Genomic DNA, 19,048 nt, shown 5'->3' on the forward strand with positions numbered 1-19,048 from the left:
CCTAATGTTCCTTTAAAATTCTGTCTGTGGTCAATATCAACATCTGTTATCATTCAGAACCAGGTTTGGTCTTTATTACCCCATTAGACTGATTAAGACGAGCTGGTGATGGAACTAATAAATCCATGTTAAGGCTCTGGACATTAAAGGAAAACTTTGAACTCACAAAATATCAAACTAAAGTATGGTTTTATTGTTCAGACGATGCTCTTTAATCGCTCAGAAGACTTAAAGGGGATTCTCCTTAAATTCCTTTGTAGAAACAGCATAAGACAAAAATGGAGACGTGACACAGGGAGAGATAAAGGAGGGATGAGAGTTCAGTTGCAGATGAAACAGAGCTTTATTATCTCATCAAATCTGCATAGAATGGGCGACTTTTCTATATCTCTAGGAGACTTGAGATTACTGCGCTCTTTTTCTCAGGAAGAAATACACTACATCAGAAAAAGCTTGCAGAGAACCTGTATAACTGCTCAATTCAGCTACTTTAAAGTGAACAAACTGAGAACACCGTCATTCCACAGTACATGGACCGCTTGTGTAATCTCCATAGAGATGCAGAAAACAAGATGGGACGCTTTGGAGACGTTACAGAAGTCTACGATTTTGGGCTGTGGAGCAGTGGAACTGGAGCAATGGATTTTCTCCATTACGACAAAGCATTGGCCATCATTACCTGACCTCATCATTGTTTCTGTAGCCGAATGTCATAAAATCTTCATTGAAATGCTAATATTATACACTCATTGTCCATTGTTAGTTCCACTGACCATAAAGCCACACTATGCAATCCTGCACTCTCTCTGTGGCTCTGAATACATTGCCTTTTACCCAGTTCGTCAATTCTCAGGACCTCCAAAGGACCACCAGAGCGCAGGTTCTAACTGGGAGGTGAATCGTTCTCAGCACTGCCTCAACACTGATGTGGTGGTGGTGTTTCAGTAATGGGTGTTGGATTTTTGACCCTGTACTACAACGATCAGGACCCCACAGGACCCCCACAGAGCAGTTGTGATGTGGTGGTGGATCATTCTCAGAGCTGCAGCGACACATGACGTGGTGGTGGTGTGTTAGTGTGTGTTCTGCTGGTGCAGAGTGGATCAGACACAGCAGTGTCTGGAGTTTTTGAACCCCTCAGTGTCACTGCTGGTCTGAGAGTAGTCCACCAAACAAAAAGTGTTCTATGGGCACTGATGAAGGACTAGAGGATGAATAACTCATACTGTGCAGCAACCGATGAGTCACTGCTTCTGACAAGGCAGATGTGTCAAAAAGTGGCCATTGTGTGGGTACAGGTTAAAATAATAATAATAATCTTTATCTGAACAGTACATTTCATCGATAAATGCATCTCAAAGTGCTTTACAGAAATTCTTTTAAACAAAATATGATAAAATATTAAAGAGTAAAAGAGATTAAAAATAAAAAAGTAAACATTTAAAGTAGTGCAATGAAAGACAATGATTCAAAATTATCATAAAATTAAAAATTAAAAATATTAGAAATATCCTGAGATCCAGCACCTCAGCAAGGCTTCTGCATGAATGGGTAAAATTAAAAGATAGTTAAAAACTCCAGTGTCACTGCTGTGTCTGATCTACTTGTTCCAGCACAACACACACTAACACACCACAACTGTCAGTATCACTGCAGTCCTGAGATCCTCCTAAATCCTACCTGCTCTGTGGTCTGTGGTGGTCCTGTCCTGACCCCTGACCATTGTAGTACAGGGTCGAAAAGAGATAACAAAATATATGCAGAGCAACAGTATGACTAGAGAACACACTCAAACGGTACGTGGAGTTGATCAAATGAACAGCGGTGGGTTTCTTTTTTTCTCATCAATGTATATACAACACAGTCCTAATAAATTTGATTATATCTCCCACTCATTTTGCTTTATGAGAACAGCACCCAGCTGATGAGCAGCTACACCATGGTGTTGCAGTGCAGAGGTGCCACTCAGGCTCAAGTCTAAACTACTGCCATGTGGCATCTGTGTCCTTGAGAAAGCAAGCAGAAGCCTCCTCAATGTGAAACAATTGGTCATAATTAGACACCTAACAGTGGGCACACCTTGCTTCAGTCAAAAAGCAAATAAGCCCAGGCCTATAGACTACATTGGAAAAATATTGGAGTGTTTTTGCACCAACGTCATTAAAATAACAGTCTTTACACACTGTGGTCCAGTGGTTTGTTGCGTGAGTTAGAGATGAGTGTGTACTCGTTCAAACCTGAGTGTGTGGAGCTTAAAAATACAAACGTATGGTTTCTACGTACCACAGACTCCAGCAATATGTTGAACCTGCACTACGGTAAAATATAATGGACTTGAACACAGCGCACACCTGTAACGGTCGCCTGATAAATAAAGCAAGACTCCATCAGCCATCGCTGCCAACACAAGCGAGCAACATGATGGATTTATTTCAGAATAAATAACAATTTTTAAAAAGTCGGTTCTGTTTCTGCAAGACAATCCCTTGCAGTGACACAACGAAGCGGTTGCCAGATGTGAAGCAAACCTAAAGCGTCTATAAACGACCACAGAATGAATAAATTACAGATATCACATTATTGGAAGCTCATTAATGCTAAAGGCTCGCCTACACGAAGCCTTCTCGCCCGAGACTTTGCAGCGAAAAAACAGCCACGCAGTAAACAGCTCACCTCTTTGGTGTTAACGATGCCTCTGACGTATTTTCCAAACACGGACCCAGCGCATAAAATGCTCGACACCAGGGCGAACCCTAAAACTCGGTCCATTTTCTGACCTCTTCCTCCTGCCGCTGCTCCTTCTCCGCTCTGTGTTGGTGAGCTGGTAACCTTAGGGATGAGGAGATGGATCTGGCAGCATGCGCGCTCCCGTCAAACAGCCCTGCTGATGCATGTGCGACCAGAGCGCGCTTTCACTGGGGGGGGGTCGAGTCGCTGCAAGAAATGCTCTGATAATCAGCTTTTTTTTTAACTCTTCCTTCCTCCCGCTAGATTTAACGACTACATCTACGAAACATGTTTCCTTATTTTTATTTATCTTTTGTAATTTTAATACATTACCCTTTAAATGTATTTTATAACATTCGAGTTGTTGAAGGCCGTACCAAACCAGTATGACCTCCCTTTTTCCTTTCCCCTCAGATTTAAGCAGCCTTTTTAGTTACTTTACCTTTAAAGGGAATGTCTACGAAGCTCTAAGCGCCGCGTCTTTTAAGGTGGAACGATATGGTTGACGGAAATAACGACAGTTCATTAAACGTGACTTAAGTGTAACTTGTCGGCACGTTTTTATTCACAGCTTGAATCATCACAGAAACTCATTAGTAACGTGAGTTGTTTAGATTTGTAGCATTAAAAGGCAGGGACCGAGATGAGGATATTGTTCTATTCCTGCTCCATATGTGGGTGATATTGCCTTTTTGGCTGTTTCAGATCACTTAAGGTAGCGAAAGTGCTACAGAGCTAAACAACTAGAGATACAAATGAGTTTCTGTGGTAATTCAAACAGTGAATTTACAAAATTTACAGACAAGTTACTCTTCAGACCCCTACGAACAAATCATTTTCCCTTAAACACAGCGTTCCACCTTAAAAATATGGAGGATAGAACGTTTCCCCACAATCGCAGACGTTCCCTTTACGTCCAGCCAACAGGTTTTAAATAGCTTTTTGAGGACTTTAGATCACTCTCCTGCTGTAAGATATAATCATTAACCACTTTAAGCTAAGAGCAAAAAACAGCCCTTGAGTCCTAGCTGCTACAAATTCGAACACGTCCAAGGCCTTTGGTACTAACATAGCCCTGCGTCACACAACACTTCCATACTTGAGATTATACTTTAAAATTATCTCTGCTATTTGTCAATTCATTTACTTAACTTATAATGATTTCACCAAATAATTATATATTAATAACAACAGGGATTTTATGGTCTCTAGAGGGCAAGATTTCTTCTAAGCTTTTTAAATACTTTGCTGGAATAGAGGATTGTGGCTGTAGTTTTGGAGACTTGACGATACTGAGGTGTACTAACAGTAATTGCATTTATTCTTGAGACTAATAATAATAATAATGTGATTGTTTTCCAATAGAAAGAAAAAAAAGCTCTCCTATAATTTTACAAACAACTCATGGTTATCACATCAATACACAAAATAATAAAATTATTATTAAGGACATAATTAAAAAATGAGGTTTAATTGATTACCTTTATTCCAATAACAATAAACACAGAAAATATAATAATCAAATAAACAGTTGTAATATATGTATACGTCAGTAACAAGACTTGCGTTTTGAAATGGCTATTAGAGTACTTAATATTTTAATAATATATTATTATTTTATTTATTTATTTTTAAATAGGAATGGGTTCATTGTTCTACATTTGGTAGCTGCCATAAATGGCAGTGAATCCTTTGCGTTACTTGGTTCCAGTGAAAATACAGACAACATATCTGCACATACAGAACTGAATCACAGTCAGCACTCATACTTATACATATACAATAAATGAGCACAAGGCTTAATCAATAGATTTTTTTAAAAGAACAAATGCACTATTGCAAACTTCAAAACATCATTGTTCTTGAAGATTTCTTTTAGATTAGTGCACTCTGGACTCTTTATAATATTAATACAATGTCATCATTCTTCATCTTTCTCCATATGTATATATGTATAAAAAGCTCTACTAATTAGCCACTTCTCCTATTTTTCACAGCAATGTGAAAATTTATAAAGCCCCTATAACAAAATAATTAAATGATTTCTGAATAAAATATGAGGTTAAAATAATATAATCTAAAAGAGAAAATAAAAATATTGCTTTAGTGGAAACCATTTATGCATCAATGTTCCTATACAAAGGATTGCACTTGTGGTGTTTTAACTGAGGAAAAAATGGTTAAAATAATAAATGCAAGTTGTTCCACATATACTATACACTGATGCATTCCTAGCCATAAAGTGCTTGTTATCTGAAGACCTCCAGCTTCAAAATATAACTTCTGACATGGAATAATCATCTTGGATTGTGACTGTGCGACTGCAGATTTGATTGGCATCATGAAATACACAAACATGCACAAAGTCTATAAAAAAAAAAAAAAAGGCAAGGTATTGATTCAAGCACAAAACCTGCTTCCAAAGAAAAAAGTTGGGATTGTTTTTTGCAAAATGTGGCAAATATATTTTAATCCTCTTGAACATTTATTTAACTGACAAAATACAATGAAAGGTTTCGGATTGTTTTACTCACAAACTTAGATTGTGTTTTGCAAATATAAACAAAATCCATTTAAATCTATGTTTTCATCGTTTGGGAACTGAAGATACAAATTATTGAAATATCGCAAGTGGAATTTTGGGGAGGGCTATAAAACAGGTCTAATGATATCGCTGTGTTTCACAATGGTGCAGCTCAAGTATTCTATAAACCTTTCACTCTTATGAGTGAAGGCTGGGTCAGTGCCGCCAGTTTGTCCGTTTTATTGGAGAGAAATCTTACATTTCCCATAATGACGGACAGGGAACCCGTCTGTAATGTCCATCCCAACTTTTATACTGTACATATATTAAATTACCTTTTATTCTTGTACACAACCACCTTGGTCAAAACATTTAAAGTTATTTCTTTGTATTTTTTATCATTTAAAACAAAGGTTCAAGAGAAATAATACATCATATGTTCTTTTGTTTTCTTTGAATTTTACACACACAAAAAAAAAAAACATGAGATAAAGTTTCAGTCTGAGTGACCTCACCATTTTAGAGAGGACTTTTAGAGAACATTTGTTCAGATTCATTTGGGTGTGGCCAACTAATTAAGAGACCACCACAGGGACAGTCTGCTTTGTGACCTAAAAATGAACATGACTAGAACGGTCTGGGAATGTTAAAAAGAGTTCAAATCTAAGTTATCTTACAGAAAGAAAGTAAAAAAAAACCCAACAACAAAAAATAAAACCTGTCTCTGACATTGGGGAGTGTGATTGTGCAAAGTGAGAGACAGGGGAAAAAATACACACACACACGTGTGGTATTACCAATCCTCTGACAATGGGCTCAAGGAGAAGAGGAGGGGGGGAAAGAAAAAAAAAACCCCAAAAAAACACTTGTAAATCTCAGAAACTTTGGACTAAGCATTTTGAGAATTCACAAAAATACGGACTCCTCAGCGGAATGATTGTGCTTCTAGTTCTGCCAAGCACCCGAATAGACTGAAATCTCAACTGAAACGTGGTAGAAAGATGATGACCTGATTTTAGGCCCATCTACTGGCATACAGAGGGGTAGTGCTGGGACATGTGCTACATGAAATGGACCATTGGTTCAAGGTTGTTGAGGGATTTGGCTTAAAATATCTCATGCGTGGGCTGGGTGCTAGAAATGGGTCAGCATCCAGAGGGTCTCAAAACAAGCCCATGACAAGCAAGAGCAGACAGTACACATTTACAGAACAGAAGATAGAAGACCAATGAGCAATAGAAAGTGCGAGAACCTCTCGTGCCAAAGACGTCTATTATCGCATTAATATGAAAACAGAAAAACAAAAGCTAAATGTTCTATGGCAGCATGGCTCCGGTTAAAAGGTTAAAATAGGCATTACTTGTCCACCCTGGCACATCTAGTTAGGCTACACGCTTCCATTTCCTGGGGAGACTAGGCACCATGGCGGATGCTAAACCAAATATAGTTCTGCAAGTGTGTTTCCTTTCTCTGATAAACAATTATGAAAAGCAAATGCTATAATTTAAATGTACATATTTAAATGTACTTTGGGAACTCACTGTTAAATGTTTTTCCGTCTCAGTATCAAGTTGGTCAGCTGAAATATGACCCCTCATAAACACTGATGAAAGTATATATTTGGTGTACAAACAAGTTTTAAAGCAAATGTGTGAGTGCTTGTCACTCTGTGAAGGACTGGCGCCCCCTCCAGGGTGTGTTCCTGCCTTGCGCTCAGTGATTCCAGGTAGGCTCCGGACCCACCGCCAAGCTGAACTGGAAGAGGGTTACAAACTTCCATTAGCCATGGCCCAATGGTTAGAGAAGCGGGCTTGGTTTGAAATTGGGGGTGGTGGGAGAAGGAACAGCATTGTCCTCCTCCCTCGAGGCATGGCTGAAGTGCCCTTGAGCAAGGTGTTGGGGATGGTTGCCCCTACGCTGGGTGTGTGCTCACTGCCACAGATGGAGGAAATGCAGAAAACACATTGTTCTACTTCATTGCACACTGAATTAAAATTAAAGTTATGTGAAATTAGTTTTTTTTTACCATTTAAAGATTATGACTGTCATCTTTGCCACTGTGAACATAACTTATTAATACTTACATTTTAGGGTTTTGGGTTTTTTTTTTTGTTTTTTTTTTAAATGGAAATTGTTGTATTTATTCCTACGCCACAGTTACCACACATTGACAAAATAGCGGTACAATGTTTGAATTCTGAATTACAATAATACCTTACACAAAAACACCAAACCTTCTTCATACAGCACATAAAAGACAGCTAGGAATTTATATAATCACAGCTTGATACCTGCTTTGGCTTACAGTTAAAAATACACTATAAAATCTACTACAAGCAGCCTATTCAGACCTATAGAAGGCAGGGAAGGTCTTTCCTTGCGGTGACTGTAGTCATCCTTAGTTCAGTTTTTAAACTAAGCAAAGCAGCAGAGTAAAAAAGGCAAAGTGGCTTTTTGATGCAAAGGATGAGTGTATGCGCATGTGCTCTTGCATTTAAACTTGGTAGTGGTGAGCACGTACACAAGCAGCTGGAAGTGTGGAGTTCACTGTATATCCAGCGTACTTCCTTACATTCTCCTTCCATCTGCTTAGTGCTCCCCCATTCATCAAGTACAAAAAAAAATTTAAATATTGCTAATATGAGAAATCACTGGATTACTGACTCCTCCTCGATCTGCTATGATGTTGTTGTTGTTGTTGTTGTTGCATAGTGATTGCAGTCTTCCATTCTTCTCATCAAACAAACCTACCTTTATTTATCTCTTTATTCTTATTCTTCAGTATAAAGCAGTATTTGCTTGAAATCTCACAATAAAATCTCTTCAAACTATGGCGGCTCCCCCTTCGCTGCTCGTGGTCCTCTGAAAATGCTTGGTGGAGGCTCCCTTGGCACCTCCTGAAGTCCTGTTAAGCTTGCGATGTTTCCGCATCTCTGGAGGCGGGTCTTTCATGGTGAAGACCTCTTTGATGCGCTCCATGCAGACGTTAGAGGCCTCGCGGGTCTCCTTGGAGAGCTGGGATAGACTGAGGAAGCCATGTGGGAGGTCATCCACTACACAAAGGGTCACAGGCTGCTCAACGTTTCGCAGGCGTTTGGCAAACATCACAGAGTCGTCCAGCATGGGGTCCAAAGCGCAGGCCTTGGGAAAAGGGTGAAGGAGAGAGTAGGAAATAAGGCTTGTTTACATTTTATGCTGCAGTCAGCAAGTAAAGCCTTATTTTTATATACACAATGCATTAGATCTTCTCCTGAAAGTAACTTCAATATTTTCTCACCAATGTCATGGTTTTTTTATGTTTATCCATGATAAAATTTAATCTGTGATGCAGATACTGGTCGATTAGACTACACTCACTCTTTGTGTGAATTATTCTTTCAATCCAAGCGCAAATTTACAGGAGTGCTTGATAATATAAGTTTAATATTTCCATTTTAAGCAGCTTCATACCCATATAAACAATTACAAGTTACTTCCATGAGTTTTATTTTCTCATTAATGAGAGACAGGAACCTGGATTAAGAAGTTTCACAAGTTTTTCGTTTCACAATTTTTTTTTTTACAAAACAAAAATGCTCTGAACGGCCGCTAAAGCTTCAAATTAAAATGAAAAATGCAAATGCTTTGGACCGTAGCTCAGAGGTCATTCTCAGCCGCTGCAGTGACATGAATTCTGATCTGGTCATTCAGACAGATCAGATATGGATCGGATCTCAGTACCACATACGAAAGTGACACAAATATGATTTAAAAAAGTCAGATTCATTGTGATTTGTGCTTTGGTTCAGCGCAGAGCCTACACATGCGTTTATACTCGTAATATGGTGTGTCACAAATTTCTTCCTCAGCACTATATTGTAGTGCACTATGTAGGGATTAGGGTGCCATTTGGAACCGTGCATAGTTTATACGCCGTGTGAAAGAAAAAACACTTCCAAGCACCACAAGGCCAGCACTTTCCCCACCTGGGTCCCCGCTCCTCACAGAGAGGGCACTTTTCCCCTTTTTCAGAGGCATCCATATATTTCCTTTAAGCTTTTTATCATTAATTCCCTGACCTCCAAACAGTCTCTGTAGTGTGGCAAAGTAGAGTCCACATTTCTGGAATTTCTCATTTGTAGATGTAACTGAAGAGAAACTTTTCAGTCTGGAATCAAAGAATGTCTCGTGCAGATTTGCAGATCACTTTATGAAGTGTTTTTAAATTTAATTTGTAGGCAACAACAAACAAACAAACAAATAATAAATATACAAGACAGGATTAAAGGAAGGTGCAATTCTTATGTGTCTCTTGTTGAATATTTCAACAAGTCACCTTGGTGTTTCTGAAACTGGGACATTCAGCTCACGTCTTCAGTCTCTCACACTTTTAAATAGAATCCCATCAGGACTGATTCAGTGCCCTGGCCTTAGGCAATTAATGAGTGCATGGCGTATCTTCTGAATCCCACCAAGTGCCATTTTTCCATGCATATCATTTAAAATAAAATAAAATAAAATAAAATAAAAAACAGCTAAAGTCTCTTACCACTATGTGTATTGGAGGAAGTCCCTTTATCATGTTGTCTGGAGCCAGAAGTGGGGACATATATGGGTTTCTGAAGATGGGGGAGGGGTCCACCTTCATCTCAGCAAGCTGCTCTGAACGCAGTGGCTCAAAGCCCTCAGGAAACTCTCTTGGGCTTTCAGAGTCTTCTTCTCCCTCTTGGGGAGGAATGGCTACAGCAGAGATTGAACTTGACAAGGAGGGGTCTTCTTCTTTCGAGAGAAAGAAACTGACATCCTCTGGCTAAAAAAAAAACCCAAAAACAAAACAAACAAACAAAAAAAATACTTGAATCAATTAGAATGAGTTTAAGGGTTGAGCATATTAATATTGATAGTACTGCAGAAATTTAGTATTGAGAAAGTCATCGTGCAAACCACCAACTGATAACTGAATATATTCAGACGAGGTATGTTTTAATACAAATTCACAGTGCTAATTTTAATGCACCCATTTCAATGCACTCCTTTAAATGGATAGTCAAAAACGCATACTGACTTTTTCTTAACCATCTTATGAGTGAAGGGAAACAAGAAATGAAATGAACAGCTAAACAACAGTTGAACTGAAAGGGAAAATTACCTCCTTTCACCTACACAATAAAGCAACATGTGAACAATTGAAGTGAACACTTTTAAACTCAGCCTGGACAGGTTTTAACTACGTAAACTTTTCCCCTACATACTTCCTTTCTTGTAGAGTATGAACCTTTACTAAGAAAAACAACAAGGAATTTTAATGCAACTATATCCTCAACAAGACATGTTCATAGAAGAACCACTTAGAACCAGCTGTCAAAACATAAAAGACAGCAGTCTAAACAACGGAGCCCTATGCAGTCGGGAGTGAACGGGGTTCTGTTTGTACCTTGCTCTCTGAGAGTGGTGTGGTGCTGAGGATAGGATTATTTTGGGCTGTGGAGTTAGTGCTGTGGCTGCTGGTATGGCTGGCTTTATCGTGGTTGCTGCTGGTGGTGTGAGTGGTCAGGTTCAGACAGGTTTGGCTTTTCAGAGACTCCCTCATCTCGGAGAAGTCAGAGGTCGCAGCTGGAACAGACTGGTCAGAATTGGGAGATGTCAGAGTGCCATCGGAGACACTCTTCCTCACTGTGTCTGAAAAGAAAGAGTTTAAATAGCATTAGAAAAATAGTTCATACAAATATTTGACATGGCTAGGGTTAACTGTATAGAGACTGTCATAAAATCACATTTTGTGTCATTTCCATATAACAAAATATGACCAAATTTGATATTGTGTAAAGCTGACTATAAACTGTAGAGGGCATCCAAGGCATACTTGTATCTATTCATGAAATTTAGTTCATGATAAATAGCTTACTGTAAAGTTCCACTGTAAAGCTATTTTGTGACATTATTTTGTTCTATTCAACAACAAATAATTAGTAAGTGGCCTGAATATATTCTCATCTACACAAGCAGGAAGGGATCTGTATTAATGTATCAGCAATATTACATTAACAGTATTATCACTGGCGGCAGCACGGTGGCGCTGCAGGTAGCGTCTCTTTCATACAGCTCCAGGGTCCTGGGGTTCCTCCGGGTGATTGGTAGGTTGGTAGATGGACTGTCCGTAGGTGTGAGTGTGTGAGTGAATACGTGAGTGTGTGTTGCCCTGTGAAGGACTGGCGCCCCCTCCAGGGTGTGTTCCCGCCTTGCGTCCAGTGATTCCGGGTAGGCGGAACTGGATAAGCCCTTATAGACAGTGAATGAATGTTCTCACAGCTAACGCTCTGTATATATAACTCAAGTCCACCAGTGCCACAAATCTGAGTAACTTCAAACGTTCAAGTGGGAGAGTCACCACCAAACTCAGAAGAAAGCATGGGAACCTCACCAATTACGCAACCATCCATAGCTGAGTGAAAGGCTGTGGATGAGGAGGAAGCACCTGCTAGATTGGTTTAACGGATAGAGTCTCAGGATTTTGGAAATCTATATAAAACCAATGTTTGCCTAATAAAGATACTAATGCTAATTTGTTTGTTTAATCTTATTGTGTATACACTGATCATCCATATAGTTATGACTACCTCTTTGTTCCTACACTCACTGTCCACACAGGATGCTTTTGCATTTTTATAATTACTCTCTCCCCTGTTCTTCAGCGCTCAGGACACCCACAAAGCAGGTGTGATGTGGTGGTGGATCATTCTCAGCGCTGCAGTGACACTGGCGTGGTGGTGGTGTGTTAGTGTGTGTTGATCAGACACAGCAGTGCTGCTGGAGTTTTTAAACCCTGCGTCCACTCACTGTCCACTCTGTGAGACACTCCTCTTTGTAGATGTAAAAGTCAGAGACAGTAGCTCAGTGCGTGTCGTCCTCTAGTCCTTCATCAGTGACACAGGACACCACACACAACAACACACAACCACCACGTCAGTGTCACTCCAGCGCTGAGAATGATCCACCAAATCATACCTGCTCTGTGGGGGTCCAGGGGAACATGGGGCAAACAATGTATACAGAGCAACAGGTGGACTCTGGTCTGCAATTGTAGAACCACTAAATGCCCCTCTGGACAGTGGAGCTGAGAGAATGGTCAGTGTGTGTAGAAATGAGGAGATGGCTATAATGTTTCACATGTATATTTTGAATTTATTTAACCATAATGCTCATGATTAATTCTCCTGTTCTCCTGTCAAACTCCGCTTGATAATTATATATTAAAATATTAAAACACTTTAATACGTGTAAACCTAAATACTGGCTCCAGTCTAGCATGCTTGTGCAAAATAATCCTTCATCGGGTCATCACACGGGCCAAAGTACTGCTGCCCTTATGATCAGTTCTATAAGACTCAAAATCAATGAGCTGGATTTCACTGGGAGTCAAACCACATACCTGCACTTGCTCTGTTGGTGTCTAGGAGAGAGTGGATCCAGTTGGAGGCTCCTTGTCTAAAGTCTCTTAAAAGTAGGGCGGTGTCCCGCTTCACCATGCTCAGTGTGCTGACCCTCTCTACCTGCTTATCCACCTGTGAGTCCATACCTGCACGGAGCAAGCGCAGCAGAGAGAAGAGGGTGAATACAACAACGAAGCATGTCCAGAACATCCCAAAACACAAAACACAGCCTGACCTCTGAATATCTATTTAAATGTTACTTGTTGACATTTTAGTTCAGAATGTTCTGACAATACCCTACGAAAGATATTTCTCATGGTACTGTGTGTGACCTGCGTAAGCACTGAGGCAGCGTGACAGGACACTCAGAGGCAGAAGAGGGTCCATTAGGCTGAGAAGACGAGAGGGTGAGGCATAAGCGGTGAGCAAGGTGGCAGGATAGGCAGCCATGATACCGTCCGGCAAGCGCACCCCATGAGCCACTGCCCTCATCGACACAGTCACACACAGGTTACCTCCTGCACTATCACCAGCCAAACAAACTCGCTCGCCGGTCCAACCTGAGAGTGTGAGGGGAAAAAAGGCAGAAAAGGACAAATCAAAGTTGTCTATTCAATAGTTTTGACTCTTTAGACATCTTTCAGTTACACTTAGTATTAGGGCTGGGCAATAATTTAATATCAATAAATATCGCAATATAAAATAACAATAACAATGATATGATTTTTAAACACATTGTCAATATTTCGGTATACACTATTTACAGCACCTGCCACTGACTGACGGTCATTAGGGGGCGCTGTCATCAGTTCAGCACTCAATTTAAAATTCATTCATGCATTCATTCATTCATCTGTTAGCTTATCCAGTTCAAGGTCACGGTGGGTTCAGAGTCTATCTGGAATCATTGGGCGCAAGGCGGGAGTACATCCTGGAGGGGGCGCCAGTCCTTCACAGGGCAACACAGACACACACACACACACACACACACCCCTATGGACACTTTTGAGTTGCCAATTAGTTTAAAAATATTAATATTGACAAAGCCAGTAGGTTTATGTTTGAGGGTGATGTCCTGTTTCTTGTTTGTTATGAGTTCCATCAAGTAAAACGTGCTCCAAAATTACATGGGATTTTGGGTTTAGGCGATTTAAATATTGTGATTTCAATGTTAGCAATCATGCATATGTATACTTCATTTTAATTAATAAATAACATTTGTCAGCTTTAATACTATGCAACAGTTTCCATAAAAAGACAAAAGAGTATGCAACCACAGAAATGTGGTATGCAATCACACTCAATCTCAAAATATATTTTAGATAACCTGGTAATATAATTATTACAATTTCGCTTTACTTACCAAGAAGGTTGTGGTTCTTGATGGCCCAGCAGTAGGCATAGAAACATTCCTCCAAAGCCCTTGGGAATGGGGCTTCTGGGGCAAGGGAATAGTCTACAGACAGGACTGGAGCGTTCAGGTCCTGAGACCAGCTCTTCAGATAGGGCTGGAGGAGGGTGTGTCACAGTCAGCATGGGAAGAACACTTATATGATATGATGATATGATAGCGGTCAATAATAGACTTCTAGTCTAACTTTAGCTTGCTTTCCATAATAAAATCACTAAACCTGTTTGGAAATCTGGATCACAGACTCCATAGATCTCTCTGAAGGCTCACTACTGCCTGTATCTGAGTGGTGGGGTGATTAAATCAAGCTCATCCATTATCCTGTGCCTGGATCAATGAGTCACTGGGAGAAGCAACATCAGTTAATGTCCTGAGACAGTAATTACTTCTGTATGCTGTGTGGTGCAGGATCACACTAAGCTACAGCAGTTCTAAAAGTTAATATATAGAGACGACGGTACAAGCCTTTACCTCATGTGATTTGGAAGTCTGTGCCACAAAGCCTCCTCCATGGTAGTGTACCACGAGCCAAGGTGAAGGAGGGGTCTTCTTAGGCTTTAAGCCCAGACTCAGAGAAATGGGGCCACCCTCAGAACGAGTCATAGCCAACAATTTCTCACTGTCCTGAGGAGAAAAGAACAGGTTTTAAGGGCTTAATGTTGAAATGTACAAGAGCTGTAGTGCAATAAGGGCACCTTTTCACAAAATGATTGCCACAAAATGAGACTTTTGATCACACATATTGCTACAATGTGTAATTGCAGGATTCATTTTTCTTTCCCATCTGAACAAAGTAATTAAGACTAATACAGTTACAAAACGAGGTAAATATTCATTCATTTATTGTCTGTAACCCTTATCCAGTTCAGGGCGGCGGTGGATCAGGAGCCTACCCAAAATCACTGAACGCAAGGCCACACCCTGGAGGGGGTGCCAGTCCTTCACAGGGCGACACACACTCACACATTCACTCAAACGTACAGACACTTTTGAGTCTCCAATCCACCTACCAACGTGTGTTTTTGGAGTGTGGGAGGAAACCGGAGCACCTGGAGGAAACCCACGCAAACACAGGGAGAACACACCACATTCCTCACAGACAATCACCCGGAGGAAACCCATGCAGACACGGAGAGAACACACCACACTCCTCACAGACAGTCACCCGGAGGAAACCCACACAGACACAGGGAGAACACACCACACTCCTCACAGACAGTCACCTGGAGGAAACCCACGCAGACACAGGGAGAACACACCACACTCCTCACAGACAGTCACCCAGAGGAAACCCAGTGATTCTGGGTAGGCTCCGGAGAAATGAATAAATGTTCTGAAAACACAACTGGAGATAGATCAGGCAACAAGTTGTTTAGACACAGCAACAAGTGCAATGATTAAAAACCAACACTAAGCTTAGTCCTGGACTATATCTTCCTTTCAGCAGAGAGAGGAGAGAGAAATTCCAAATGCTCGTCCAGGTCTATGCTTAATCCGTGCCTGGGAAATCCACAATACAATAACATGTGTAATGTGATCTTCTTAAGGCCAAAACATACGCTCAACACTGTGTCAGTCGATCGGAAAGTGAGACAGGTGTGAGGAACCTTACCTGTCCTTCCCTTAGTTCATTAGAAATGAGTCTCATCTGGACGGGAGCAGGGCCGATATGGGCAACAGGAGGAGAGATTGTAACAGTGAGTGTGGGATCAGATGCCAGCGGTAGGTCAAAGGACGTAGGAGGCACGGAGAGGGCCCGATTCACTTTCACTTGAACAGATGTCATACTGGCCAAACCCTGAAAGAGTGAATGACTGAGTGAGTAACTATTACAGGGAGAAAAAGGGGTTTTGTGGTTCGAGGAATGGATCCAGACGCCTGCCAAGAACTTCAGATGCATGTCCTCGCTGTCCAATGAGCAACATTTATCTCTAAAATAGTACATTTACAGGAAAACCGAAAAAAAGACTTTTTTCAATAGAAGTCCGTATAAAAAGATTATATTCCAAGTCATTTTTCTACATTTTTACACAATATAAAGGACAACAGTGTTCAAACACTGTATTAAACTGAAAAATTGCCAGAAATTGGAGATTTTTCATGTTTTTCAGCGACAGCGATGATATTTAACTTAAGCCTGGCCCACACTACAGGATAATCAGAGCCGATTTACTGCTCCCAACAATCGCAAGAGTTCCCCGATTTTAGAACGATCATAAACTATTATCTCCCAGATGATCCTGTAGTGTGTGGAGTCTATAATCTAGTTTATAATCCAGTCTTTACTCCTCCGATATTCTCCCAGAACAGTTGGGGCTGCCCCAGTGGTGAATCATAAATATGAAATGTGTTCAATATTTATGACTCTGAGTTCTGCAGTGTGGGTGGACTCCCGATTCTCGGGAGTGAAACGCCCTGTTAGCTTCAGGCCTGAAAGATGATAAACCAATGAGAGTCGAGCTGGGATTATTTCGCAGACATCCACCGTGTTTTTTTACATACCATCTGTGTCTGAAACGAGTGCAGTGCTGTAATTGAGGCAGTGATCTGATGGAGGAAGGTGCAGAGTGATGTCTGTATTTAAAACATGTTTAAAATGCTGCCTGTTTTTTGCTCCAAAGTTGTAATGGTTCTGGCAGGGGGCGCTAGTGAGCAGGGCCCAGGCAATGTGCTGAAATACTGAATACTTTGATGTGACTCGGTTACAAACACCTTCTTTTCAAAATGCTGCCTGTGAGGGAGCAAGAGCACAGGGTATCAGTCAGACACAGCCGGAGTGTGAGAGAAATTCCCGCCTGCTCTCGGGATGTAGCATTTTAGGAGAGACTCCCACGACGTTTTGAGGAGCACAGCTGTGTGGTTCATTGAGGGTGGATTGTGTAGTGTGGGGACTTTGATGACTAACAAGATTTAAAACTAAAGCCTATGTCGTAGACATTACTATTTTGATATCCCATGAAACACATAATAAATATGAATACTGACTGCAAGAACTTCAGTTTCAGTAACGTTCCAAAACGTCTTCCAGAAATGAACGTCCAGGTTCTGAGTGATGCGCTCATACTCCTGACCCCTCAGCTCCGGATCAATGGCAAACTTCCCAGAAGTGAAAAAAGAACTAGCAGCAACACCTGAGAGAAGAAAACAGTGACCGGTCTGGCACAGATTCTACACAAGAATGTGAAAAGCACATTGTTAAACTCAGCTATGAAACGACAACAGCGAGTGCAACATTTAGATCCATGCCACTAGGATTGGTAGGAAATAAGCTGTAGCACATTACTGCAGAGCCCACAACCTGGAGCTAAAATATTTCTTCCAAATTAATAACATTTATATAAGTTGTCAAACACACAGGCCTCCCATGAGCATCTCATAAAGCAGATTTTTCAGTGATTAATTGTTTTTTTTTTTTTTTTAAAAAGGACTGTATATTTACATGGTTTGTACCATTAGTGACAGTAATGTACATTTGTACTCTACCTTTTCTTCCCTGGAATATAATGTTCAGAAAATAAATGTGAGTAATAGCATTAAGAAAAAAAAGCTTCATTTTATAATAAGCTCGTATTTCTCACATGTACCAACGGAGTGCTGACACAATCTCTACAATTCCATGGCCTAATTTTTCTATATTTTGCATGGAAATGTATTATCTGTATTTATTTTGTGCAGGTGAATATCTGTAGCTGCTAGAACAAAGGGATTTAAAAATATATTCTATAGCTGCACGCCTAAAGGCTTTGGCCCATTTTATAAGACTGTCCTAAATCCCAGGCTCCACTTAATGCATGCATGGAAGAAAATAAATAATGCAGGGTAAATTAGACACATGCAATCCATCACCCACTGTCTGATCGCTCTGACCTCCATCTCCACTGCTGAAACTGACCCCTGCACACCAAGCCATGTATGAGACGTGAAATGTACTCACTCCGACATAAGTACTGTGTATTTACAGATTTGCTTCGTCTACAATGATACCAATGTTTCAAAATGTTAACCAGAAGACAAGAAATATTAAGCTGTACGTTTATCACCTGCCAACACTGATAAACTAAGTAATAACCTGTATGTTAACTATTACATTTAAAGTATTAAATGATGGGAGTAGATTAGCCTAATAATGCATGAATATATCAAACAAGGTGAGAATTAACGGACATTAAATGAGCAATTCTCAATTTATTATTTTTATTTTTCCTGATGCATGCTACAGTTTTATGAAGCATATAATGTAGTCCATTTATGCTTTCAATCAGGCTTAGTGCATGCTTCTGATGTATTTCTTCATTTTTGTATGGAAGTATTTTAAATAACAAATGATCTTTAAATAAAAAACAGACATTTGAATGAATTCTTATTGTATAGTTTTCTAGGCAGGCTTTTAGCTAGTGCAAGGAGAGTCTGAGCTCTAAATTAATACTGTAACAGCTACTGTGAGAAGCTGAAACTGCACTGAGGACTCACCATAAGTGGTAATAGCTCCTGTCTCCACTAGAGTGCAGCATTGAGCATAAGACACAATGTTAGAACACCTGGAAAACCGGAAAACGCATGCCTGGTCTAATTTACAGTCTCCATTTACTGATGTACAAAACACATACATAAAAACTGACAGCACCGTGAAGTGTCCTCAAAAGTAAAAGTACACTATGTACATGTCCTAGGAGACTATAAAAATAAATGCATATGTGGCTGACCTATCCCAGACTGATGTTTCTTGTAGTTCTCCCCAAAGGAGACCAGGCCTATAGCAATACTCTGCAAGCACGGACGGATTGATGGAGTGAACTATAGAGAAATAAATAAATAAAAAGGGAACAAGTTAATGAAAAGCACACAGTGAGTCAAAAGAAGAATGTCTTTTTGTTTTGTTTTTTTAAATATTACAAGAAATAAACAATAACAAATGAAGTATTAAGTGTAATCATTTAAATTTATAAAAGTTTACATGACGGATATTTTAGGCGAAGT

At 40.1% G+C, this 19,048-nt stretch overlaps 2 protein-coding genes across 5 annotated transcripts in view; both read right to left on the bottom strand.

The window, feature by feature from the left end:
- tmem145 (transmembrane protein 145) overlaps positions 1-3,287 on the bottom strand; it is a 43,096-nt gene extending 39,809 nt beyond the window's left edge. For 2 of the 3 annotated variants that reach the window (XM_066672334.1, XM_066672184.1), the window contains exons 1-2: positions 3,170-3,287; positions 2,674-2,934 (exon numbers count right to left, since the gene is read on the bottom strand). In XM_066672334.1, coding sequence (XP_066528431.1) covers positions 2,674-2,769 — 96 coding nt within the window. In that variant the 5' untranslated portion in view covers positions 2,770-2,934; positions 3,170-3,287. Of the gene's footprint in view, positions 1-2,673; positions 2,935-3,060; positions 3,103-3,169 lie in introns of those variants that run through there. The other variant, XM_066672271.1, reaches the window with a different exon arrangement.
- A 931-nt stretch (positions 3,288-4,218) lies between these two features.
- The window catches only part of lipeb (lipase, hormone-sensitive b), a 29,346-nt gene continuing 14,516 nt past the window's right edge, over positions 4,219-19,048 (bottom strand). For both annotated transcript variants that reach the window (XM_066672700.1, XM_066672780.1), the window contains exons 4-13: positions 18,775-18,865; positions 17,057-17,202; positions 15,684-15,869; positions 14,543-14,695; positions 14,024-14,168; positions 12,993-13,220; positions 12,660-12,806; positions 10,665-10,909; positions 9,780-10,040; positions 4,219-8,392 (exon numbers count right to left, since the gene is read on the bottom strand). In XM_066672700.1, coding sequence (XP_066528797.1) covers positions 8,075-8,392; positions 9,780-10,040; positions 10,665-10,909; positions 12,660-12,806; positions 12,993-13,220; positions 14,024-14,168; positions 14,543-14,695; positions 15,684-15,869; positions 17,057-17,202; positions 18,775-18,865 — 1,920 coding nt within the window. In that variant the 3' untranslated portion in view covers positions 4,219-8,074. The remainder of the gene's footprint in view (positions 8,393-9,779; positions 10,041-10,664; positions 10,910-12,659; positions 12,807-12,992; positions 13,221-14,023; positions 14,169-14,542; positions 14,696-15,683; positions 15,870-17,056; positions 17,203-18,774; positions 18,866-19,048) is intronic.

The sequence above is a fragment of the Hoplias malabaricus genome, chromosome 1, assembly GCF_029633855.1.
Source record: "Hoplias malabaricus isolate fHopMal1 chromosome 1, fHopMal1.hap1, whole genome shotgun sequence".
NCBI classification, from domain to species: Eukaryota; Metazoa; Chordata; class Actinopteri; order Characiformes; family Erythrinidae; genus Hoplias; species Hoplias malabaricus.